This window comes from Hyperolius riggenbachi, chromosome 5 (genome assembly GCF_040937935.1).
Source record: "Hyperolius riggenbachi isolate aHypRig1 chromosome 5, aHypRig1.pri, whole genome shotgun sequence".
Lineage (NCBI taxonomy): Eukaryota > Metazoa > Chordata > Amphibia > Anura > Hyperoliidae > Hyperolius > Hyperolius riggenbachi.
Genome location: NC_090650.1, coordinates 234334878 through 234362627, shown reverse-complemented (window position 1 = coordinate 234362627; position 27750 = coordinate 234334878). Strand labels below are relative to the sequence as shown.

Genomic DNA, 27750 nt, shown 5'->3' with positions numbered 1-27750 from the left:
TGGCTTTTGCCACCGTTCTGAATCCCCTTGCAAATTCTGAATCACGTATGGATGCAAAGTCTTATCAGACTGGGTTAAGCTACATTTCTTATGGTCTCTATGGAACAAAAAATAATACCTAGAACCTGAAAGTGAATCTAATTATTAGATATGCCCAAATGATTTCTATATCAGCTGCGTATCCAATGTGCGATCGTAAACATTTGATTTAGATACACTAACATGAGACTTTTTTTTTTACTATATTACCATCCCAGTCAAAGAAATAAAAAAGTGGTAAATTTTGATCTTTCTACAGAGCTTTCAACTTCTATCGCCAATGGGGGATATTTCACCGAAACGAGTCAAACAAATAGCATGGCCCTTTCTCAATAAATATAGTGAGCTAACGTTTGTCAGTTCTCTTTCTCACCTATGGAACCTGAGAAGGGATGTACAGTCCTGGGGTTAGGTAGTCTCATGAGTAGGAATAGGGTGCTTAAGTGTAGAAAGGCTGTAATTGTTGACAATGTCACATTAATAACCTAAGATGTAAACATTCAACAATAATGTCTCCCTGAAGGCTCTAGGTAGTCATTTAGCTAAAGATAACAATGTGCAGTAATAAGGATAGAAACTTGTATTAAAAAATAGTGTATATATGCTATATATATATATATATATATATATATATATAATATATATATATATATATATATATATATATATATATATATACCGTACTTTTCGCCGTATAAGACGCACTTTTTCTCCCCAAAAAATGGGGAGAAAAAGTCCCTGCGTCTTATACGGCAAAGGCAGGGAATCCCCGACTTACGAACGCCCGCCGATACGAAACGCGACCCGCCGGCACATCGGGAATTCCCTGCCTGTGTGTGTACACTGTGCCTGCTGACATGTGCCGCTGCCCTCTCCCCATAGCTGCTCTAAGTGTCCAGCCGCATGTCTCCCGCTAGCGTATAGGATGCCCGATCCCCCGTGTTCCTCATCTTCCTCCCCCTGGCGATTGCTGCCCCCCCCGGGTGTTAATCTGTAGCGGGCTTACCTCTCCGCTAGTGTATAAGATGCCCGATCCCCCTGTGTTCCTCATCTTCCTCCTCCTGGCGATTGCTGGCCCCCCCGGGTGTTAATCTGTAGCGGGCTTCCCTTTCCGCCATGCCCGTTAGGATTGGAGACCTGCCTCACAGCCGCGCATCTTGCTCTAGTGATCGTCATGTGATTATCGGGCATCCTATACACTAGCGGGGGATATGCGGCTGGACACTTAAAGCAGCTATGAGGAGAGGGCAGCGGCACATACAGGTATCAGCAGGCACAGTATACACACACAGGTCGAGGACACAGAAGACACATGAGGCAGGTATGGGGGTCACATAGAGGACACATAGGGCAGGTATGGGGGTCACATGGGGCAGGCATGGGTGACACAGAGGACACATGGGGCAGGCATAGGGGACACAGAGGACACATGGGGCAGGCATAGGAGACACAGAGGACACATGGGAACACAGAGGACACTTAGGGCAGACATGGGGAACACAATGGTGGGGACACAAGAGGACACCATTTGGGGGCGAACATGTACAAGACGCTCCTGGAATATAGGTGGACCAGGTTTAGGTTTTATTTTTTTACCCTGGTTTTTGCCCTCTAAACCTGGGTGCGTCTTATATTCCGGAGCGTCTTATATGGCGCGAAATACGGTATATATATATATATAGAGAGAGAGAGAGAGAGATTATGTGACAGAATAAGGAAGAAAATAATGCACAATAATCCACAAAATATAACTCAGTACTAAGTAGCTAAGTACACAACTTAACTGTAGCTTCACCATAAAAAGACCACAACACGCAGTGCCAGGTCTACTTACAAAAAGACCACTATCCTTTCAGTAGAGTCAGATTTTACCTTACTTTCTCCAAAAATGCATGTGATAGCAGGAAGCAGTACCTAAATTACAGGGATAATGTCCATGCCATGTGCTCAGATGAACTTTGTGTTGTTTTACTAAATATATTTTCTCTGAGCAAGATCATGTTCAATCAAAGTTGATCCTGAAAAACCGATTTACCAAAAACTAGTTAGTGGGTGGGACAGTGTGACAGTCAACGTCAAGTCTGTTGTTGCTTTTGAATCTCTTACAGCCAGCAGCAAGCAAAACAAATTCTGTCTGGGCTTATAAAATGTGAGGCCTTTTGGGACTGGATTAACAGTGAATGTGCCCAGTTGATCAAACCAGTGCAAACAAAATTGAGAAAAATTGGTGAAAACTAAAATATCTGCTCAAAGTGAGTTATTACAGAGTTAGGATTTGTACTAACATTCAGCTTTTGCATTTAAGATTTAAATACTTTCAGCATTTTAGAATACATAATTTGGTCAATACAGCAACGTCTCCGTTATGCAGTACCCACAGGGATTGACTGATGCAGGATAAGTGTGCTTTCTGGTTGCTTAAGACTGAGTGTTAAAATAGGCCCAGACTCTGTATACATACCATGAACTCAGTATTAAATGATAAAATACAGTAATTGGAAGTATATTAACCTCGTGAGGACCATGGAATCCAGTCTTTAAGCACAGCAGAGCCCACAAAAAGCCTAAAATGTTGGCCCACTGTGAGTACTGCTGAAGATTTGTTGTGGTTGGTTGAGATTTCTCATTTAGTTGAGTTCTGGACATCTGGGACTCTGCTGTATTTACTTCCTTACTACAAGAAAGAAAAATATTTTGCATAGTTTGGAAAATGGTTAGGACCTCTATTGGAGTTTTTTGTTGTCCTATCTGTGAAAGGGAAATCTTCCTCAACATGAAAGAGAATTAAAAAAATAATTTTTTACATTTTGTTTTCTGTCTCCAAGACCACAAGTCACCCTAATGAAAACACAAGACAACATGGAGATTTCAGAGACATTATGCAAGGAAAATTATCTGCAATTGGGACCAAAACAACATGGCAAACTTTAAAATACAAATGTACACACATATAAGATGTACATTTGTCCCAGAGTAAACACTCTGTAAATGTAAAACGTTCTATTCTCATGTAGCTCTCACTTAGAATAATTATTACAATATGAAACCTCTGAACGTCTTACTGACAGCTTTTGGAACAGTCAATTTCCTCACAGAATCAAAATAATGTATTTTGCCAAGTATAAAGCAGGGGGTTGTACCCAGAAAGGGTTTTGGCTCATACAGGTTCCAGAAGGAGGAGGGGTGGATGGTGAGAGTAAGGCGGTAAAATAACCAAAAGTCAAGAGCTGAGGCTGCCATACTGGTGCCTCCAGTCGCTCTTGGCAATCATCTGTTATCCCTAAGGAGACATGGGGGGGGGGGGGGGGGGGCAGAGGGAGGTGAAGGTTAAGTAGTGATGGCCGAGCTCTTCATGAATGAAATTGGCAGAGATGGCTGATGCTGCTGAGGATCCCGATTGCCGACATCTGGCAGAGCTGGGCAAGGTGTTCCAGTTCAAAAGGTACAGTAGTGTTCATTTCTGTGGTGGGTCCCAACTCTTGGGCAGCATTTGGCAGGGTTGATCAAAGAAGCATCCAGTCGTGGTGGCCCTTATTACCGGATTAGCTGCTGGCATCATGGAGGGGCTTAACCAAAGGAGCCAATGGATGGATGGAGTTGGCATCCTGCAAGGATTAAGAATCCGCAGGGAATTCTTAATGCTTCTTTTAATTATTTCAAAAGCAATCTTTGGAAAGTATTTATACAAAGATGCCAGCCATCCACTCACTTGCACTATTTTCTGGTAGTTAGATTAAGCAACTGCCATTCAAGCAGTGCTTTTGAAAATAAAATAAATAAATCCTGAGAATCCTCCATGAGGAGATTGACTAATTCAAAACTTGTACGTGTAGATAAGTATTTTATAGTTTGTTGCCATTGTGCCCCTTTAATAATGCCCATATTTCTCTAACTACTTTCTACAATATTATAACTAAAATAGAATAAAACAAAACTGTATTCGTTTGAGATTGGCACTGTTGAGCATCAGTAATTTAGAATTTTGTGTGCAATTATTGTTTGTAGGAGCCTTCGATGGTCCTTGTTTTTGCAGGTAATCAGAGTATGTCAGCATCCTGTCCTTTTATCCATGTCACAAGAACACCTACGTATTTCTAATAGTCTGGTTAAATTGAAAAACATGATGTATATATAATTTTCCATAGAAATTCTTATTTACCTTATATAATTCACATAGCAAAGTGAGGCTATGCTGTCACATCTACCATTCAATTCAATTAAAGCATTTGTTTTTTTCTGATTGCATGAAAGCCAGCACAAGATGCTTGATTTTTCATTATGGTCACCTGTCTACATGATAAATAAACCTCACATTTGTAAGCACATCTTGACATTTACAAGTGACAGCTGGATAACTGATTAAGTGCGTGTACTGTAAACTAAAACAAGCAAGCAAACATGATTGCTGAAAATGCAAACTGCTCTTACATCTGAGTTAGACATTGTCAGAATTCATCAGGAGGCTTAGTTGCATGTTTCAAAGACTTTCTGTGGGCTATTTTGCAGTTATGTAATGCATGACAGTCTTTAAGTTTGTACATTTTTTTTTTAACTGCCTAACCTTCATATATTTTATTAGGATGAGTACATTGTAATGATGACGACTGATGATGAAAATTAGAGATGGCCAGTGAGATAGTAATTATTTGATCTTGCGTGCATACCTAATTCAAATGTTATGCAACCTGGAATAGGACCAATAAAATGCACTTGCTTTAGAATTAGGTTGACTCAATCTTAAACCGCATCCAATTTGCATTAAAACTGGATACATTCTGCATTGGCTGTACAAGATTAGCCATTCAGCAACAAGGAAATCCACATGATACAATGGGCCTGATGCAATTGTCAAACTTGCCAGCGTTAAACGCGGGTGAGTCCGATAATCAGGCAACAATAAAGTCTCCTGATGCAATTACATTTAGCCCTAGGCAGGTTGCTAGCAAGTTCCTTACACCCTATCCTATTACACTTTGCGTGCCTCTGGGAAGCGATGCTTCCAGGCAGACATGAAACGATGCTTCCAGGCAGACATGAGCTGCAAAAAGCAGGTCTAAACATGCTAATGCACATCATCGCTGCTGCATCTGGGGGTCTCTTTTAGTAAGGAGACCCCCAGAGCTCCTCACCTGCCGCCGCTCATCTCTGCAACTCCTCATGTAGCTGCACAGATACTCTAAAGCAATTTCCCTTACTGAACACCCACCATCTCTCGCCACAAGTCCTGTTCTGCAATTACAGTGTATGAGAAACTGTAATTGCTCTTGCTATAGCAGAGTCCCGGCAAAGCATCTTTGAATCAGCTGCCGGGGCTCCCTATTGGTTCACAATCCGGACCAATGAAAATGGCTCAGACTGTGAACCAATGGGGAGCCCCAGCGGCAGATTCAAAGATGCTTTTCCGGAACTCTGCTATAGCAAGAGAAAGTACAGTGACTCATACACTGTAATTGCAGGACAGGACTTGTGGCGGGTGTTCAGCGGTAGAAGAGAAATTGCTTCAGAGTATCTTTGCAGCTATGTGGGGAGTTGCAGAGATGAGCGGCAGCCAGCGGGCAGCTCTGGGGGTCTCCTTATTAAAGGAGGCCCCCAGATGCAGCGGTGGATGAAGGCGGTGGATGTTCGGTGGGTGTGCGAATGTGTGGGAAGCGAGGCCGTAGTGCTGATGGACAGCACCAGAGGGTAAAACCTCGCTCCCCGTCGCCCATAACATGGGAGCATCGCTCAGGCTTTCGCCTGAGTAATGCTTCCTAACGATCGGCCATCGCATGAGTGAAACTGGCAATAAGATTTTCCGGTAATCCTTGTACAATGGCAAGGTGATAAGTAGCTCACATCTTGCAATAGCATCAGGCCCAATAACATAATACACATCTAGTACTGTTATTTTTGTTGTTGATATGGGAAATTAGAGATATTAATGCCTTGGAACACCAATCAGTGCCTGGGAATCAGTGGTAGACTATGACAACCATCTTAGAGGTGTCAGGTATGATAATGGATTTCTTGATCATTTGGCATATGCACCTCCCAGGTCCTATAAAAAAGCAGGCATGTGATCTTGGACTTTATTCAGATTGTGACATTCTAGCTTATGAGACCTCTGCTCTGCTGCTGAGAAGAGATACTTAGTTGAATTAATCTGGAAAATAAAGAGCTAAAGGGCTGATTTGAGCTCCTAGTGATGGCCAAGGAAAAGGGGGGGGGGGAGGGGGGAGCGGCTGGGCTATTTGTTATTATTGTACATGAAAAACTCAACATTTTAAGTTATTGTCTTTAAAGTGAACCTCCAGACTAAAAATGTACTCAGCAGCACTGAAAGGGCGTGGTGTTTCTTTAATAGTTCACAGCATTAGAACTTTGTTTTTCTTACCCAAGCCTCATTTTTAGCTGCACAGAAGCTAAGCTCCACCCAATCAAATAAATCTGCCCAGGCATTTTTCCCCTGATGCTGTGCAAAGCATGGGATATCTGTTGTTCTTGTTGCCTAGTATGTGCAGCTGGGAGGGGTGATCAGGACACAGGTCAGTTGGAACTGTGTCTCATGCTCCCTGTCACCTCCTTTCAACCAAAAAGATGGCTGCACCCATGAAATCCCAAACATTTGCCTGTTCTTTTAAAACAGGGTGAGTAAGAGATTATATTACCTATGTATTTTAATTAACATAACTAATGTAACTTAAAGACAGTATGTTTGTTTAGGCTGAAGTTCCTCTTTAATTTAAGGATCAATTCTCAGACTTGATGTCCTATTTCCAGCCAATTTCCATGAAGCCAATTTTTTAATGCTCACAACTGAATCAGGCCCCAAATGTGTCCTTTACTTCACCTTTTAAACAGGTTTTATTCACTGTCAGTTGGTGTCATTAGTAATGTAAAGTCATATAAGATAAGGCTTTTGGATTAAACTGAAATTATGATAGAATTCGGCCTAGGAGCTGCATTAATGAATGTAGGGAGGTTTGATTACTGACTTTTCTTTTTATCTCTGCTTGATATTGCTTTGTAATTGGGGGAAAAGAGGGCCATGTGTATACTTCTTTACATTGTACTTCATATAATGTAAGAGCAAATTTAGAATCATATTGTAGGCTGTTCTGTGATGTTTAATAGAGACGAAGACAGAAAGCACACCGAAATACATATAAATCAATTTGTCACAGCCGACCTACAGAAGGAAATGGCATGAGAAAGGCAGAGAATATTTTAAACATACATTTCCTACCTCATTACATCAGAACTGTTGAACTTTCACAATGTTTTTTTTTTTTTTTTTTTTTTAATCTCTTCTTTTTTTTTTTTTTTTCTTGCGCATGGCTTGAGAACAAGAGATTAGGATCAGAAAGATAAAAGGAGGAACATGTAATAGAATTGTTACCCAGCATACTGTTTACTATACCAAAACTAATATTTGAAGAGTGTGCATTTTTACTAGCCGTGCAGTGGGTCAAATGATCCTCACTGGCAGAGTAATCTGTATCATCTTAAGGACATTACAATGGTGTATTATCACCTTAAACTTCTAGGTCCCTGGCTTGGATCTGGGTCAGGACGAGTTTGTTTGCTCTTCAAATATTTATCTGAGTTTTTTTTCTGGGTACTCTGGTTTCCTCCAACATACAAACAAGAATGTTGGCTTCCTCCCAAAATGAACTTAGACTATGATGACTTATAAATATAGAAGTAATTACATTGTCAGCCTCCCAAAGGGACAGTTAGTGATACAACTATACTGTGTAAAGCACTGTGGAAGATGCCAATGTGATATAAACACAAGCAAAGAAAACAGTGTTATTTTTAATAAGTTATCTACCAAACATGCTCAGTTTGTTTCTTTCTTTTTAAAGCTTGTCTTGTAATTACAGTATTATACAGCTAATTATAGTTATCTTGCCAACTATTATCTTACGGGAATTGGTGACCTTACTTCCTCCAATCTGCACCGCTTATTTCGATTGACAATGCTAATTGGGGAATTGGACTTAACATTGTTAATCTAGGCTGGCCAAATGTGATAATACTGCATTGTTGTTTACAGCATTTTCAATAAAATTGTTGCAAATTTTTACAAAAACTTGAGAGAAACTTTGATTTTCTTTCTTTACTTACAATAATAACTACTTAGTTCTGATATGAATTGTAGAATAATGGGTCATTCTCTTCTACTAAGGTTTATGTGTTTTCCTATGTAAATATATATATATATGCCTTTGTGTATGAAAGAGGAGAATCATTTGGCACTGCAAAGCTCCCTTTATTACCACAAATGATGGGTACAATAACAAGTTTGGTTATGAGAACTTATCTTCATTTGCATATCTATTGCAATGTATCATGGATTTTGTCAGTGCATCAATTGTTTGTGGTAATAAAGTGAGATTTGCAGTGCCAGATAATTTTCCTCTTTCATACACAGTGCTACAAGTCTAGCATACAGTCTGTTGCACTCGTGCTGAGGTTTGAGACAGAGCAACATTTCACCATTCCATGTGAGATCCAGAATGCTTATTTTTACCTACCTTCCTAGGTATATAATTTTTCCATTTGCTTACTAAAGCAAAACTTTTTTGTTTCTGGTGCACTAGTGCTTGTCTTGACCCACCTTCAACTTCCTGCTGGCACCTTTAACTCTCTGCTTAAACCCACTCCCCATCTTCTGTTTCCTCCCTCTCTACCACAGATTTAGCCACCCACTTCACCAACAAAATAGTCTCCATCTGTCAGGAAATATCCAATCTTCAATCTTCTCCTCCCACCCGCTCACAACCAACTCCTCCTCCACCCTATCCTCCCCTCACCTCCTTCACTCCTACTACCATTGAGGAAGTCAACCACCTACTGCAGACTTTCCATACCACTACCTCCCCCTTGACTCTATCCCTTCTGATCTACTTCAGCCTCACTTCACAGATTTGGCCCCAGCAGTCCTCACTACCCTGTTTAACCTCTTCCTATCCACAGGCACCTTCCCCTCAGACTTCAAGCAGGCCACAGTACTGCCCCTGCTCAAGAAACCCTCCCTCGACCCCTCGCTACCCTCCAACTACCGCCCTATCTCCCTCCTCCCCTTTGCCTCAAAACTCCTTGAGCATCTGGTTCACAAACGCCTGACCCAGTACCTCAATGCCAACTCCCTACTAGACCCACTGCAATCTAGATTTCGGCCTGCCCACTCAACTGAAACGGCTCTCACCAAAGTGGTCAATGACCTTGCCTTAGCTAAAGCTGAAGGTAAATACTCCATTCTCCTCCTCCATGACCTTTCAGCAGCTTTTGATACAGTAGATCATCCCCTACTCCTCCAATCCTTCCAGTCCATGGGCATTCATTAACTCGCCCTGACCTGGCTTTCATCCTACCTCTCCAAACACTCCTTCACGACCTCCTTCAATGAGTCCTCGTCCACCCCCAGCCACCTCTCAGTGGGAGTCCCCCAAGGCTTGGTCCTTGGCCCCCTACTGTTCTCCCTATACACATCCTCCATTGGCAAGGTTATCTCCTCCATGGGTTTTAACTATCATCTGTATGCAGATGACATCCAAATCTACCTCCACACCCCTGACATATCCACCACTACCATAGACAAGGTCTCCTCCTGCCTATCTGCCATTTCCTCCTGGATGTCCGCTAGGTTGCTGAAAATAAATTTAGACAAACAGAATTTATGTTCTTCCCACCCGGTCTTCCCTGGACCTCCCAGATGTGCAGGTCACTGTTAACCACACAACCATTCGTCCTACCTTTCAAGCCCGCTGTCTGACTCTGCACTCTCCTTCACTCCCCACATCCAAAACCTCACAAAGTACTGCAACTTCCACCTTCGTAACATCTGTAAGATTTACCCTTTCCTGACCTCTGCCACCACCAAACTCCTCATCCATGCCCTCATAATTTCCCGCCTCAACTACTGCAATGCCCTTCTGTCTGGTCTCCCTATGACCCGAATAGCCCCACTGCAGTCCATCATGAATGCGATAGCCAGAATTATCCACTCCTCCCATCGCTCCATCAGGGCGGCTCCCCTCCGTGAATCCCTCCACTGGCTTCCTATCCAGTCCAGAATCAGATTCAAGATATTGTGTCTGACCTACAAATCCTTCCACAAAACCTGTCCAACCTACATTTCTGATCTTACTCAGAGATACACACCAAGCCGCTCACTCCGCTCCTCCAATGAACTTCGCCTGACCGTCCCCCGCATCACCCAGTCCCATGTACGCCTCAAGGACTTCTCAAGAGCTGCTCCAACACTATGGAACTCCCTACCTCCACCCATTAGGACAGCCCCCTCCTTCAACACCTTCAAAAAGGCCCTCAAATCTCACCTTTTCACTCTGGCCTACCACCCCTCACAATTGCTCTAAACCCACAGCTGAACTCTGATCCCCTACCTCTTGTGTCCCTACCTCTCCCTCTAGATTGTAGGGCAGGGTCCTCCTCCTTTTGTGTCCTACCTGATCATGCAACTCCATTACTGTAAACCGATGCTATGCATTTGAGTGAACCTAACTTGCCTAATCTCAATGCTCCCATCCAGTGACGGACTAAGCATTACCTTGTACTCATACTGTGCTGTGTGTTCTGGTTTTCTTGTATTCCTGTATTGTCATTTGCTGTATGTCACCCCTAAATATTGTCTGTAACCTAAATTAATGTCCAGCGCTGTGTAATATGTTGGCACTTTATAAATACAATAAATAATAATAATAAAATAATAATCTACTCCATGCACTGCAAGATCATTTGTGGCTATAAGGAGTTGGGACCTTAAATTTGACACATGATTAGGGCACTTGGCTAAGAGATAGCTAAGTACTCAGATATCAGGTAACCAATCATGAATTTGGTGCACCTGTCGGTTATGATGTTGCCGATCTTTCAGAGAGGCAGGAGAAATGGCGGAACTTGTGCACAGAATGGGACTGAGCTGAGCTACATTATAGCCAAACTCATAAAGTGGCAACGGTGAGCAGGGTGGTTCATGTTAGGATAGGAGAGGGGAAGGCCAGTGTTAGGAGAGGAGAGAGGAAGGTTAGTGTTTGGTGTAAAGAGGGGAGAGGAAACATGAGAAAGATATTACCAAAAATAATCTAAGGCAATTTAATGCCAAAATAGAAAAAGACGAGAACGAATGTACACTACTAAATTGCTTAAAAAGGGTATTGAATTGGATAGGTAGCAACATGATGTGAATATGTTTACTTATTACTTATTTGTAAAGTTTACAATGTTTTATTTAAAAACAGTTCTAGTCATTCAAGTTATGTTAAATGCATTTGAGATACCTAAATGCAGTCTGCTTTGTAGAAATAGATTTACGTTCCAACACATCTGTGCAAACAGCAATCAGAATGTTGTGTCTGGGTTTTTTTTTGTTTTTTTGTTTTTTTTTTCAACAGATGGTAATCCTTTACTGGGTGTTATTTTTTCCTTTACACATATGAAGAATCTGATTGTGATAACATGTACTGTTTTAAATTTTGAAGAACCAGAAATAGGTTTTGGGAAATCGCACCATCATGCATTGCCAATTTTGCCTGAAGCATTTTGTTCTGTGTCTCTGCCTCCTATTTTGGGCAATATGTCACTGGATTTTTCTAAATGATGTGGCTGTTGAGAGACTCTTTGCCTCATCACGATATAAATGTATGAGAAAAATGACACATTTAAGATCCAGTTACATGAATAGAAGTTGCTGGAACATTGCAATTCTATTTTGATCCCATCCCTGTGTTGTTTTGATAGTATGTGTTCTTTATGTAAAATACCAAAACTTCCCTGTTTGAACCTCACTATATAACTCTGCTTGTTATAGTTTTAGGGCTGCTTCACACCAAGAGGACTTTTAAAGAGCGTTTCTGATTGCCACTCACCAGCACTTTGCCACATTTTGAAAAGCTCTTGGACAATGAAATCCCATGGGCTATTTCACAGCAGACAAAATAGTTTTTTTTATTAAAAGAGCAAAAACACATTTTTAGAGTAATTGGGATTCTGTAAAAAGTAAAAAAAATTGCTTCAAAATCACTTTAACCACTTAAGCCTATCTGGACGAACATTCTCATCTAGATAGGCTGAGCGCGCTCCCGCCGGCCTCGCTCATTCCCACGGTCGCTCTCGCCACCGGCCGTTAGCCCAACGATCAATGAATGGGATTATAGCTCCCATTCATTGATCGAAGTCCCCCGCAGAAAAACCGTCAGCTTCTTATCAGAGGCTGTGGTTTTTCTGAGTTAAAAAAAGTTTCCCGACCTCATTCATGTTCCTGGAAGTGTGATCGTATGCTTCCAGGACTTTTTGACTGTGGCCATCTTGTGGCCAAATAGTAAAACTACACCCACATCCATTTTTTATGAAATAAATACATTATTTTACATTTAAAATTAGCTGTTTACCTCTCACATCAAAAATTACTTAAATAATATTTTTAATAAAAAAAATAAAAAGCAAAACAAAACAAAAACATAGTTACCTAAGGGTCTGAACTTTTTAAATATGCATGTCAAAGGAGTATATTAATATATTTTTTTTAAATTATGGGCTTGTAAACAATGGTGGACGCAAATTGAAAAAATGCATCTTTATTTCCAAATGAAATATCGGCGACATACATTGTGATAGGGACATAACTTAAATAGTGTAATAAGCGGAACAAATGAGAACATAAAATACATAGATTTTAATTACAGTAGTATGTATTAATTTCAAACTATAATGGCCAAAAACTGAGAAATAATTATTTTTTTCCATTTCTTTCTTAATATTCCTGTTAAAATGGATTTGGAATAAAATAATTCTTAGCAAAATGTATCACTCAAAGAAAGCCTAATTGGTGGTGGAAAAAAAAAACTAGATATAGATCAATTCATTGTGATGAGTAGTGATAAAGTTATTGGAAAATGAATGGGAGGTGAAAGTTGCTCAGATGCAAAAAATGAACAACCCTGTGTGTTGAAGTGGTTAAAATGGCTTATTAAAAAATCACTATAAAATCACCCCAAATTTGTGCTTTTTGGTGTGATACAACCCCTATTGTATTATATTTAGCTTGTGTTCACCTGTGTTGCTGCAGCTTGTATTGAAGCTGAGGTGACACTCAACCCAGAGAGTTGCCATTTGGTTTGAATCATACTTTAAGCTGGCCATACACTGGCCCGATTTCCCGCCGATCGACAGCAGATTCGATCACTGCGATCGAATCTGCTGTCAAATAGTTTGCGCTAAACGCACCCTGACTGATTGATTTCCTCCTGATATGAATCGGTACGGTGATCACGCCATGTGAGAAATTACCGTAGATCGCCCACGGGTAGGGAGCGCGTCGCTTGCGGCGTATGATTTGGGGCCTTTCGACGCAGGTATACATTACCTGAGGCTGGCTCCCGGGCATCCCGTCCGTCACTGCTCCCGTCATGGCACCTCCGGCATCCTCGTATATAGGGCGCTCTATTTGAACTGCCGCTTTCACTGGTGTGATAGCGTAAGTTATATGCGGATCCTGGAGCCGGAGGTGCCACATGACGCGGACATCACGCCCGGGAGCCAGCCTCAGGTAATGTATGCCGGGGGGGGGACAGGCGGCAGCTCAGCAGATTGTGAATCGGTTTCAGGCTGAAATCGATTCACAATTTGTTTGCAGTAAAGGCAGCCATACGATCCCTATCTGATCAGATTCGATCAGAGAGGGATCTGTCTGTTGGTCGATCTGATGGCAAATCGACCAGTGTATGGCTACCTTAAGCCTGTCAAAAATCTTGTTAACTTTGATGATCCTGAGTGGCCTATCCCATAATGCACTGATGGAATCAGTGTTCTGCATATAGTTTTGTAGATTTCTGCAGCTGCCTAGGTCATTTGGGGACAAACTGGTTTCTACTGCTATGATTATCTTGCATAGTAGACATATTTGTAAGATATAACAACTCAGTGCAAACAGGGTCTGTGTTAGCTTAGGAGGCAGGGACTACAGTAACCCTGTGTTATAAAGCAATCCTCATTATCAATAATGGATGCTTTAAGACAAGCAGGCAGGGAGTGGGACTGCAAGGTGGGTACACACACACTACCAAAGGCAACAAAGGGTCCACCGGATCCTCCTGCTGGGCGGTCTTTTAGCTGACAGTAGCGCGTGTGTTTGCGCTGTTGGCGGACTGATAAGGCTGTTTCTGAACGATCCATTCAGATCCGCTCAGCTCAAATATTATTTGTGTTTTTTTTGTTTTGTTTTTTTAACTGGCAATAGTAAGTATTTCTACAGGGCAACATAAACTTTTCTTTTTGTATATGATATCAATATCACATAAAAAGTATTTTACTGGCGTCTAGTTATAATCTAGGTTTTGCACATGAGGCATAACATATGTCTCAAGATATTATATATAGACACATGCTTGACTATGTACATTGTAGTTGTCATAAAATATGCCTCCCTCAGCAAGCACAAACTCTTTTAGCTTTAGACTTTCAAAGGTGGCTTTTAGGCTTTAATAGGATGAAACATGCACACAGCATACAGGTCTGCGGAGCCTGGACTGATGGATATTTATGTACACTGAACAAGCAACTATGTTCTAAGCATATGCAGTCAGCTTTCATTTGCAAGGCATATCAAAAACCAAGTGCTTTGAAGCTGAATGTGTTACTGGGAAGCAAGGCTAGCAATAAATGCTGCTAAGCCCTTTTTAATGTGCTCAAAATGAGACAAAAGTATAGATTAAAAATATTCTGTAAAATAGATATCATACAAATAGGTACAGAATAGTATAAAATATAGACCTTTCCTGAGACAAGTCTGTGCATAGTAAACTCAGGCAAGATGTTGCCTTTTTTATTGTAGTGAAATGCACCTTGCACTCAAGACATGTGGTAAGCCAGATTTGTTTGTGTCTGAGTTAATCCTTCCTCCTCTTTCTCATTTTCCTTTTCTTGTGTGTATGCCTTTTTATCTCTTGTTAATGGAAAGAAGTATATTTTACCTTAGCTAAAGTAAAAATTTGGAATGTTTTAATGAGAATTTGAGGTGATAGTGGTATGGACCCTGTCATATTTCTTTTTAAACAATACCATTTGCCTGGTGATACTGCTATTCTTTCTGGGATCAGTAGTGTCATGCCTGATACAAGCATGGGGCTAATCTAGTCAGACTTCAGTCAGAGCACCTGATCCGCATGCTTGTTCTGGGTCTATGGCTAAAGTATGAAGCAGAGGATCAGCAGGACAGCAAGGCAATGTGCATTGTGTAAAAAGAAATCAATATTCCAGCCTTTCACCTCACTTTAAAGGTCAAATGTAATAGTGTAGTTAATTGAGATTGCAAGAGCAGAAATTAATTAACTAACATTGCTTTATGTCTCATGGTCAATAGACATTTTATACATTGGGGAAAATCCACTGAAACACATTATCGTAAGCATGCATAGGCTCTCTGTCTCACCTCACTTGGCAAACATATTAAACTACTTAAAGGACAACTGAAGGCAGAGAGATATGGAGGCTGGCCTGGCAATCCTACTGATCCTCTGCCTCTAGAGGCACGTATACACGCCGGACTTTTTCAAACCGTGGGGCGGTCATTCTGATGACAGTTGCACATGAGTACAAGCTGTTGTCAGACTGATAAGACAAGCCTTATCAGTCTGACTACAGCTTACATTCATGTGCGACTGTCGTCAGAATGACCGTCCTGTGGGCTGGTTTGAAAAAGTCTGGCGTGTGTATGTGCCTTAATGCTTTCAGCCACAGACCCTGAAAAACCAAATGGAGATCAGGTGTTTCTGACATTATTGTCAGATCTGATAAGATTAGCTGCATGCTTGTTTCTGGTGTTCTGAGACACTACTGCAGCCAAATAGATCAGCAGGGCTGCCAGGCAACTGGTATTATTTAAAAGTAAATTAATAGGGCAGCCTCTATATCCCTCTCACTACAGTGGTCTTTTAAGTGAGCATACCACTGTGAGGTGTACAGCCTACTTAGAGGCAGATTTGCTAACCACTGGTGGAGTTAGGCACCTATGCACTCAGACAGAGCATATACTGTACATTTTACAAGCATTTACACAAAGTACTTAAAGAGACTCTGTAACAACAAAAACCTCCCCTGGGGGGTACTCACCTCGGGTGGGGGAAGCTTCCGGATCCTAATGAGGCTTCCCACGCCGTCCTCTGTCCCACGGGGGTCTCGCTGCAGCCCTCCGAACAGCCGGCGACAGAGCCGACTGTAGCTTCAATATTTACCTTTGCTGGCTCCAGCGGGGGCGCTGTGGCGGCTTTCGGCACAGAAATAGATGGAAATACCCGATCTCCGTCGGGTCCGCTCTACTGCGCAGGCGCCGGAAACTTGCGCCTGCGCTGTAGAGCAGACCCAACGGCGATCGGGTATTTCCGCCTACTTCGGAGCCGACAGCCGTCAGAGCGCCTGCGCAGGAGCCAGGAAGGTAAATATTACGTCACCGCTGCACGGAGGGCTGCAGCGAGACCCCTGACGGATGGAGGACGGCGTGGGAAGCCTCATTAGGATCCGGAGGCTTCCCCCACCCGAGGTGAGTACCCCCCAGGGGACGTTTTGTCGTTACAGTTCCTCTTTAATGAATATGCAACTCATGTTATGCCCTCTTGTTTGCACAGATACTTTTAAACAGTGGTTAGGAAATCAGCCCCTTTGTTCTTTACACATGAAACTTTCAGTTCAGCGTTAACAACTAATTGGTCATAGAAGAAGAGAATATATACCACCATCCTATACTTTGTCACCTATTCTTGAGCATATATTCCTGTTTTTATTCCACTACCCTTGCCTAGTCATTGCTAAGTCTTATTTGATTTCTGCTGAAGAGTGTTTACCGATAAATTCTTTGGTACAAAAGTCTAAAAAGTTGTTTTGTGGAACCTTCAATGTTCCATACTTACTTGAAGTATGATAATATAACAATATATTTAGGTACATTTAGTGGTGTATACCATTCATACTTCTGTATCAATAAACACAAACTTTACAGTGTATAAGTCTACAGTGTTAGCAGTGTCTATATCAGACTTATTAAAATCACAGTAATATATTATTTTTATTATGGATATAACATCCTATTCAACTACTTTTCTCTTGATTTTTCTCACAGGAGTTGTTTTCACACCTCTTCCATAAAACATCTTTTAATTCCAAGCAAGCAAGGAAATACTCAAATTTTATTTGATATAATTGTTTATTTTTCCTACTTTGTAGTTCTTTTTCAACTTTGTAGTTCTTTATCAAGTGCTGACTAATTCTTTTGTAGATAAAAAATAAATGTTATGTCCTGAGTGAAAAATCAGGATAAAAGTGAATTGCATAGAGGCCCTTTCCTCAAAGTTAAACTTTGCCTAAGCTCAAGATAAAGTATCTTAGTAACATTCAGTAGGCATAAAGGCATTTTTAGATCGTTAGAAACCACAAGCAGACTAGAAAACGTATTGTTGTTAATAAGATAGACCATGGTTGAAATAAGGATCTTGGTTGTATAATTATCCCACCAAAGCTGATTTACAAGTTTAAACTTGCACATTCATTTTAGAAGGCTATCATTTAAAGTTGTTGGTGGACGGGCTTAAAGATCATCTATAGGTAGACAGCTACGCCTACCTTAAAGTGAACCTGAGTTGAGTAAAGTAAATAATTGATACGTACCTGGAGCTTCCTAAAGCTCCATGAACTCTGTTGCCTCCCTTGCCATCCTCCCTACTGGCTCCGATCCTCTGTATAAAGGGTTTCAGTGGTGACTGTCAGGCCACTTTTCACATGCCTGGGCTGGCCTCCTGTGCACCCCCGTGATGCTCCCATCTGCAGTAGTGTTCTGCACCTGTGCAGTACTATCTGCGCAGATGCATAAAGCTCCCGTTAACAGAAGTACGATGGGGGGCGGGCATGTGGCCAGGCCGTGCATGCACAGAGTGGCCCGACTGTCGCGTCTGAAACCCTATTACTGGGATCTATTTCAGAGGAATGGAGCAACTGGGGAGGATGGCTTGGGAAGCAACAGTGTTTATGGGGCTAGAGGTTGTCCCAGCTAAGTATTGATTCTTTACTTTACTCGTCTTAGGTAAACTTTAAAGTGTGCCTGAGATGAGAAAAATCTCAGGTTTCATACTTACCTGGGGCTTCCTTAAGGCCACACAATTATCGCTGTCTCCCTTGGTGGATCTGATCCCCCACCAATTAAGTCTAAAAGCCTGGCCAAGTCGCGCTTCATCACACATCACACATGCGAGGCCCAGCCAGGCATTTTCCCCTGTCACTCTTCCAGCCAAGGGAGCAAGATGGAGGAGCATGCCTGGCTGGACCATGCATGCGTGACCCAGCGCAACTTGGCCAGGCTTTTTGGGCTTAATTTTGGGGGACCGGAGCCACCCAGAGAGACGGTGAGGGACAAGTGGCCTTAAAGTGGACCTGAATTTAGAAGTCCTCTCTGCTCTAAAAGATACACATCAGCATAATAACCTTTAAATTAAAAAATCATTTCTTTGTTACAGCTGATACAAATCCCAAAATAAATCTGCACTGTTTCTACTTCCTGATTCTTGGAAGCAGACATATTGTTAACAGCTTGTGCTTTCAGATGGGCTTATCTGCCATCTCTGCCATAGGCAGTCATGTGACAAAGGGGAGAGATAAGATTACAACTTGTGATTAGACACAAATGAGGGGGAACTTGACAGGGTGTATTTCTCTATGTTTTCCTTCAGTCCTTTGCAATAGTTCAGGTTTACTTTAAGGGGGCTTAAGAAAGCCCCAGGTATGTATAGTACCTGAGACACTTCTCATCTCAGGTGCACTTTAAGGACATAGTCATTCGGCAAGATGATGTTCCATTTGTTTTGTTAATGCTTTCTATTTTTTTTTTTGTCTTTTAGGTGTTATCAGGACTGCGTTACCTAATATGGACAGAGAAGCCAGGGAACACTATTCTGTTGTTATTCAAGCAAAGGATATGGCAGGTCAAGTTGGCGGACTTTCTGGGTCAACTACTATCAATGTTACACTTATTGATGTCAATGATAATCCACCAAAATTTCCTCAAAGTATGAAGGTCCTTTTTCTTTGTTCTACTTAATAATTATATATTTATAATGTACAAATGAAATACAATGTGTTTTTGACTTAGAGTTTGGCTCACAAAATCTTTTTAAACATAGTATATTAAATCATAAGCTGATCATGTGCAGCTGAAACCTTGTTAATGCAGCTGTTTCTTGAAAGCTGGGCCATTAATTAACAATTTCAACATTTTTTATTCATAGGTACTAGTATTCTGAATCATCATAATCCTGATTTATTATTTTGTATCTTCAGATCTTAGATTTACACATTTGTTCCTCCTAACTTAAAACAAACAAACAAACAAACAAACAAGGGTTAGGGATGACCAGATAATTCTCTTGGGAGGGCATAGCCATGATAGCAAGCCCACAACTAACTATCTGTTTGAAAACACCTGGGCCCATATCCAATTCACCTTTTCTCCTGATTTTTGTCCCTGGTAATATTTCCACAACTTGTAAATAAAATGTGTTTTACGCCACCAACAAGCTAACAAATATTCAAAATAATTTTGACAGTACTTTTCCACCTACATTTTGGGTACTTTTTTTATTGCAAAGTGCTAAAAAGTTATTTTAAAATTTAAATCAGAGATGAAAAACTATCTCCAGGAAAAAAAACTCAGGAGAAAGAGTGAATTGCATATGGCTGCTGGTGGTTTCCAATTCTTGGATTGGTGTAGATTCACAGGCAGAATTTCCATTTATAACCAACGAGAATGTCTCTGTTCTTATGTTCCTTTGTTATAGCATAAAATTAATTGAGACTCCTAAACATGCAAGACACACTGATAATACACCAAGTATAAAAAAATGTGTTCTATTTCCATCAATACATTTTATTGAGATTAATAAAGATTGATATACATATTAACATATAAACAGGCGGAACGATACTTGGTGATACATAGTCATGAGTAAACAGGTAGCAAAAGGACTGAACCATCTAACTTGTCTACATGTCAACTTATACGTTTACTTATCAATTCTGGTGTTTTCTCAACCTCATGGGTAACCAGAAAGCAAGTACTCAGGTGAATACCTGATAGAACCAGTTGGCCAGCAGGCCTCTATCAGATATCTTTAAGGAAGGTAGAGCAATATAGAGAGCCAGAAGAGTAAACAAATCGAAGACTATTATTAAGACATGTGTAAATGGGTGATACCGCCAAGAAAATCCAGTTTTCAAACAATAAACCATAATATCATAAAACAGCTGACATTAATCAGAATTTTAACCTTCTAAAACTATCAGATATTAACTTACAGTTGTTTATACCTAATACTCAGATGGAGGTAAGAGGGGAGCGGTGTATGCAGGAATCAGTGTTTTCCTTTATATGGGAAGAATTGGTGCCTTGATCTGAGAACCTGTAATGCACGTTTTAACCAAGCCACTCTGGTGGTATAGTATATATATCTCCCTTGAGCCCTAGTCTACGTCTGATTTTACTTTCCATGAGTATGTTCAGTCTAGTGGTGGCTAATAGTTGATTGGTATTGAACTCATCTGTGGATTTCCAGTTAGTTAAGATCATGTGTAATGCGCTGAGAATTATGTGGCCTATGAGGTGTTTTCAAGAGCTTGGTAGCTCTGGAGCGCCTATAAATAGCAAAGCTAATTTAGGGTGGAGTTTAAAGTTATGTAGAAAAGCTTTTTGAATAAACCATTCTACTGTGTTCCATAATCGGCCAACTATTGGGCACTCCCATAGCATATGCATATAAGTTCCGAGGCCTCTATTACATTTCCAGCATGTTGGAGGTGTGTTGGGTGAGAATGCCGCTATTTGTCTTGGAGTCCTGTGCCATCTAAATAAAATTTTCCTGGAGATTTCCCAATGAGTGTTGCATTTGGATATTTTGGAGACTACTCTGTTTGCTGTAGTTAAGTTATTGACTGTAATATTGCAGCCTAAATCTGCAGACCATATTAGGGCATATTTGTTCAGCGAGGAGGTTTGTTCTAGGCAGAGATAGTTATACCATATAGAGATGCCGCCTGAAAATGGGCCTTTGCAATTTAACATTGTTATGATGGAGGGGGGGAGAGTCGGAGTGGTAAAAATGTGTTCTATTTCAACACCATGGTATACAAATTAAATATTAAGCCAATCATATTTGTAATTGAATAGATGGGAAAATGTAAATCTTCAGAAATAACATTACAACTTTGGCTCACAAAATCTTTGTAAACATAGTATAATACATCAATGGTAGAAGTAGAGGTGGGATTTTTTTCTGGGAGAAAGTTTGATTTTGGTAAGCAGTGTGCACAATCTATAATTAGATTGTGAATTGGTTTTGGTAAGGTAACTTTTATGATGTTTCGAATATGTGTCCTTACCTCATCTCTGGAGAATGGCTCAAGTATTCCACAGATCTTAACCACTTCAGGACCATAGGCTTACACCCCGCCTAGTAACCAGGCTATTGTTTTACAATTTAGGTCACTGCAGCTTTGAAGGCTTGCTGCAGAGCCCTACAACTCAGCATACAAGTGATTCCCCCCCCCCCTTTTCCGCTCACCAACATAGCTTTCTGTTGGTGGGCTCTGATCCCTGCTGGGATGTTTGTTTATTTTTTTCTTTATTTATTTGTTTTTTTTTTCTTAATACATTTTACTATTTTGTCACAATTTTTTTAATCCCCTCCCTCCCCCCGTCAGCCAATCCCAGCGATTGGGTCTCATAGACATCAGCCTATGAGAGCTGATCGCCCTCTGAGTCACCCAGAGGGAGAGCCTAATGTTGCGGCTGTCCCCAGTACAGCTCTGCAGTAGATTGCAGCACTGTACAATATAAATAGAGGGTGGTTTCGCTGTCTAATAGTCTACTAGCGGTGATTACCGCTGGGAGACTGATGACGAAGCAGAGCTCCATCATTCAAGTGGAGATGCACGCACATTGGCACGTGCGATCTCCTGCAAAACCCCACCCCAGGCCTTCATGCCAATTGGCATTGAGTGGTCCTTGGGCTGCCACAACGTTCATGCCAATTGGCGTGGACTGGTTGCCTAGGATAGATCATGCTGTAATGCAAGTCAGTAGGCAATGTAGTGATTAACATTGTTGAAGTGTTTACGATCCTCAAACTCAATTATTTTGTCTTTCATCAAGTTGACCTTTGCTTCCAATCCTTATGCACATCCATCGATTCATTATGTGCAGCAGTGGCATAACTACAATTTATGAGGCCCCCAGCAAAACTTTTATGGGGTGCCCCAAATGTTCACAACTCTTTCCTTGTCTCCTCTTGGTGTCCTTCATTGCTTCTGGGCCCATCTCACAAGGGTCATAAAACAAGTGTGGCCATCATGATCTTCACACCCATAACATGTGTACCCACAAAAGCACCTGATCTGCAGTAAAATCCCCTGTATCAGAGCAAGGGAGGGTAAGTATTTGGGGCCCCCACAGCTCTGGTCCCCCATGTGATTGCGGGGGCCACTCCCCTCCAGTTACACCACTGATGTGCAGTAATGTGGTGTGATGTTTTATTCTCAATACATTTGCTTCATCTCTGTTGTCATATAAAAGATTTGCTCAGACAGGTGCCATATATTAGAGTGCAGAGCTTCCCTAAAGGAAAGCATAAAGTCTTTGAGGAATACCTGAGAAAGTGTCTGTTCTGTGGCAGGGACTTTAGTCAGGGGGATACTGGGCTTATTACTATGTATGGGGGAGGCAGGGCCTAGATGATCCTCCATGTGGGGCCTAGATTTGACCAGGCTCCTTGATGTGAGAGAGTCTGGTGAGTACTCACCACTGTTTTTGTGCTGCTGTTCCTGTGTTGATGCTTTCAGTGGTCCTGGCTCCAGTGCCAAGTGCCATCTTGGCTGATTCTGTCTGCTGTGGTTGTGAAGAACTAGGTGAGCTTCTAAGGCTTAAGTGTCTCCTTCTTGTGTTTCCCATTCATGTTTGTGTCTGGTCATCTGCTGAGCTCTCTGGTGTAATATGAGGCTAGAAGGCATTCTCTGATCTCTGTGGGTGGCTTTACCAGAGTCCACTGCAGAGTTACAGGAATAAGCTTCTATGCAGCTTGGTATCAGGCTAAACATAGTATATTAAACCATATGCTGATCATGTGCAGCGAAACCTTGCCAATGCAGTTACTGGACCTTTCTTGAAAGCAGAGCCATGCATCAACAAATTTATATATTTTTCACAGATACTGGTACATTCGATCATCATCATCATCATCATCATCATCATCATCATCATCATCATTATCATCATCATTTATTATGTATCTTCAGATCTTACAAAAACAAAACAAGGGCTGAGGGTGACCAGAAATTTCTATTGGGAAGGCATACCCGTGATAGCAAACCCACAATTTAATACAACTACTGATTATCTCTTTGAAAAAACCTGGTGCTTTTCCAGTTCTGGGGTTGATGCAGATTCTGATGCAGAATTTCCATTCATACCCAATGAGAATGTCTCTGTTCTTATGTTATATTGTTATAATGTAAAATTAATTGAGATCCAAAACATGCAACAAGACAAAATAATAATGCTTACAGCAGGTATAAAGAAATGTGTTCTATTTCAACAGCATAGTATACAAAGAAAATATTGAGCCAGTAGTATTTGTAATTCAATAAATGGCAAAAATGAAAATCTTCAGAAAGAACATTCAGTGGCTCTGACATATGATGCTTTTCTCATGAGTTATGTCTCGGTAGGAGTGGAATCCTCACATTCTTTAACACCAGAATTCTGTCTGGAAATGCAAGAAGTTCTGCTTTGCAGTCCACGGAAAGGTGGAATATCAAGCTAAAGACCACTACAGAGATTTCAAAGGTGGGCTTAAGACTTCTGTGGAGTGTCTTGCAGGCCTGCCAGTGTATTAAAACCTTAAATATGGCCCCTTAATGCCAAGCACGCTTTTTACAATACATTAAAAGGGGTCCACAGACTCCTAAGTAATATATATTTTTTTTTACCAATGGAGGGCACTGAATTCACAACTTGCAGAAGTGCCTACCACTCACTTGCCATATTGAAGACTATTTGGCCTGCTATAAAATCCCACCCGTAGAGTTATTGTTGCCGCTAATATGGACATGTGGGTCACAGCATAAAATTAATCTAAACATAGGAATGTTAAGGTGAATTCCCCTTAATCTCCTTCCACATGTAGCTCCGTTTTTTGCTGCAGCCTATTGCTCAAAATGAAGATAAAATCGGGGCTGGCTTGGGGGTGGCTCGCCACCACCATTAGTGGTTGGCTTGTTAATCAGTCTTGCAAAGAGATAACCTGGTAATTGGGGAATTGCTTTTTGGCTTGAATTAAAATACAGGATCACCTGTATTGGTTGGATTACTGTATGGGACACCTCTTATTTTTATAATTTTTTTTCAAGCTGGCTTAGTTTTTCCTTGCTTAAAACTGTTTGCGTGATTAAATAATAACCCAATTGTACATGATATTGTTTTTCCCTGCAAGGTGGTAGAATTGTTGTCTTTCCAGATTCCCCCTTTAATTACCACCTACACTCACCCCACCTTATTTTGAACAATAAAGATGGGAGAGAACACCTTCTTTGGGACAGGATTTATTAGCAAATAGGGTGAATTCTGACATGCCAACCTCTTTTCAAGTCATTCATAAACTTTAAGAACCACATGGGCTGGTATTGCTTTGGGGAAAAAGCATCATGTGAGCCCGCTCTGTGCTCCTGGCCAAGAACAGTCTGCATGGGCGATAAGGGGTGGATACAATTTAGAAGTGGGATTCTCAGGGATTTTATGTAATAGATAATACTTGTAAAATAAACTTTATGTTAATGTTTAATCCATAAATAGGGGGAAAAACTTGTTTCCAAACATTTACTCATTTAGATAAATAAAAAAATGACAACATAGCCTAGTTCTATGCAGGCTTGGCACTGTACATTCACATATGTATCTCATTTTATCACATGTCAAGTACCCTGTAAGGTAAAGGTGTGTGTCATTAATGCAGTACTAGAACATAATGAAAACATGCAAATCATACCGGTATTTTGATTAGCATATCTCTATGTGCATTTTTTATGGTGTTGCAATTTCACTTGTGAGGAATGTATGTACAGCAGATGCACTATATTACTAAGAAAATTATAATAATAAGGTACCCCTCAATGTTAAAAGCCATGTAGGCTGGCACTGGTAGTAAAGCCTTACACGTTCTGGTTTTAGATTCCTTTCCACCCAGCTATAGTTGAAGAAGTAAGAAATAGCTAGGATGAAGTACTAAAGCTTTTGTTTTTTTTTTGTTTATCCTTAATCTAATCCTAAATCCAATGTAATCCTCAGCTTCAAGCATTTTGTTTTGTGAAATTTCTACTTCAAAAACCTCTTGTGGGTGATTTCCATTAGCCCAGCTATGGAAATGTAAATTCTAAATTCTTCTAATCTAGAAACCTAGCGTTTCAACCAGTTAAGAATTGCATTAGTTCTTTGCTTGACATTCATAAGCCACAGACTCCACTATATTTGAAATTATTAGCTTTCAGAGACAGCTATAGGGGAAAGTTATTAAATTATTTTTTTCAATTTGTTCAAGTACAAAAATGCTCTGGTTGTCTTCACGTATTCAAACATCTTGATGTTCATGTAAAAAAAAAGATCCTCCTATTAAAACATAAACAAGTGAAATGTTATCTAATAATAGTCTTTACTACAGCACTCATAAAGGTGATGCCTGCTGGGCCCAGGGTACCTATCACTTACCAGGCATGTAATCAGTGAAACTGTATCAGTGAGGGTCTAGGGATTTTTCTTGCTCATAATCAGGGGATTGTAAAACTGGTACATTTTGCCAACTTAAACAGGCTGTTGAGGCTGTTATATACATCCATCTGTGACCCTGCGGGGCATGTTAACACCTAGCTGATATTAAGATCAATAACCTAAAGGTTCCTGTGGTTAGCCATTCATTGCATCTGTTACAGAAGTAGTGTGTCAGTTATCAAGCATCTTCAGTGACTTTAATTAAATGTAGTGGGTACTTATCTACCTCCTAGACACTGAGAAGGCAGAACATGTGATATATATATACAGTATATATATATATATATATATATATATATATATATATATATATATATATATATATATATATATCTATATATATGTTACAAAATTTGAATATTGCACAAAAGTCCATTTATTTCAGTAATTCAACTTTAAAGATGAAACTAATATGTGAATTGGAAGCCTTTGCAGGTATTTTGAATTAATTAGCTGATTAGAATCTGATCTTTGAGCCTAGAATATTTTCACAATATTCTAATGGTCTGAGTTTTTGATTTTGGGGTTCTCATAAGCTGTAAGCCATAATCTTCAAAATCATGACAAATAAAGGCTTATAATATCTTGCGTAGCATGTATTGAGTCTATTTCAGTAGCCTCACATGTGTTCGATCTGCTCCCGATCGACAACAGGATTGATCAGGAGCAGTTAGGATACAGATAATAATGAGGACAGCCAACATTGGTAATGAAAGAGAAAGTGAAACATTCACACAGCAGGGCACAGGGCTGTGTTCAAACCTGACTCTGTTAAGATCCCCAGAGCTGCTCCATGCTCTGTACACACACTGCTGCTCCATGCTCTGTACACACACTGAAGCTCCGTGCTCTGTAAACACACTGCTGCTCCATGCTCTGTACACACACTGCTGCTCCATGCTCTGTACACACTGCTGCTCCATGCTCTGTACACACACTGCCGCTCCATGCTCTGTACACACGTTGCTGCTCCATGCTCTGTACACACACTGCTGCTCCATGCTCTGTACACACACTGCTGCTTCGTGCTCTGTACACACACTGCTGCTCCATGCTCTGTGCACACACTGCTGCTCCATGCTCTGTACACACGCTGCTGCTCCATGCTCTGTACACACACCACTGCTCCATCCAAAGTCAACTGTAGCAGGGAAAGAAAGGGGTGGTTATGTGAGCTGCAGGATACCTGCAGACATTCTGGTGTCTCAACTTGTGCCTGTCCCCAGACACTGCACCAGCACTGGTCTGAGGGGGGATTTCTGGGCAGCTGTAATCCCCCTCTGCATTTGCCTATGAATGTGATACACATCCCTACTAGCTATTTTATCTCAATTATTATATTCTTGTCCAGTGACTGTTCTGTTACTTTGCAATTTTGGTACATGATGCTGGCAACCTTCTCGAGTCTGTGATGCAAAGACAGCAAGTTCCTTTTCAGTACTGTTGAGTATCGGTACCTCTCTGGAACAAATATTATTGAAAAGTATTACTAATTTATGAATACTCTGCAAATCCACTAACATGACTACCTTGCAAAAACGTACAACCCTTTGTTGTGGAGCTTTTAGATAACTAATATATCTGGAAAGCCATGAATATCTACTTTCATGTTCATCATGTTCAACATATGTTTTAATACATCAGGCAACACCAATATTTTGCTTTTTTTTATTGCATGCAACATTTGGACTGTGTAAAAAAAAAAAAAAAAAAAACAATTGCCCACTCTTTGTACTCCTGTAATCACATGCTGTCTGGACTTGAGGGGTGGTGGGGGCTGAACTATTTTCAGTTGCATTGTTCAGTTCATTTTGCAAAATACAATATAAGTTTTACATGTTGAAATATTTAAATATTTT

General features: G+C 40.7%; 1 protein-coding gene across 2 annotated transcripts in view; it reads left to right on the top strand.

The window, feature by feature from the left end:
- CDH18 (cadherin 18) overlaps nt 1–27750 on the top strand; it is an 809510-nt gene that overhangs the window by 562879 nt on the left and 218881 nt on the right. For both annotated transcript variants that reach the window (XM_068236726.1, XM_068236725.1), the window contains one exon: nt 18924–19091. In XM_068236726.1, coding sequence (XP_068092827.1) covers nt 18924–19091 — 168 coding nt within the window. The remainder of the gene's footprint in view (nt 1–18923; nt 19092–27750) is intronic.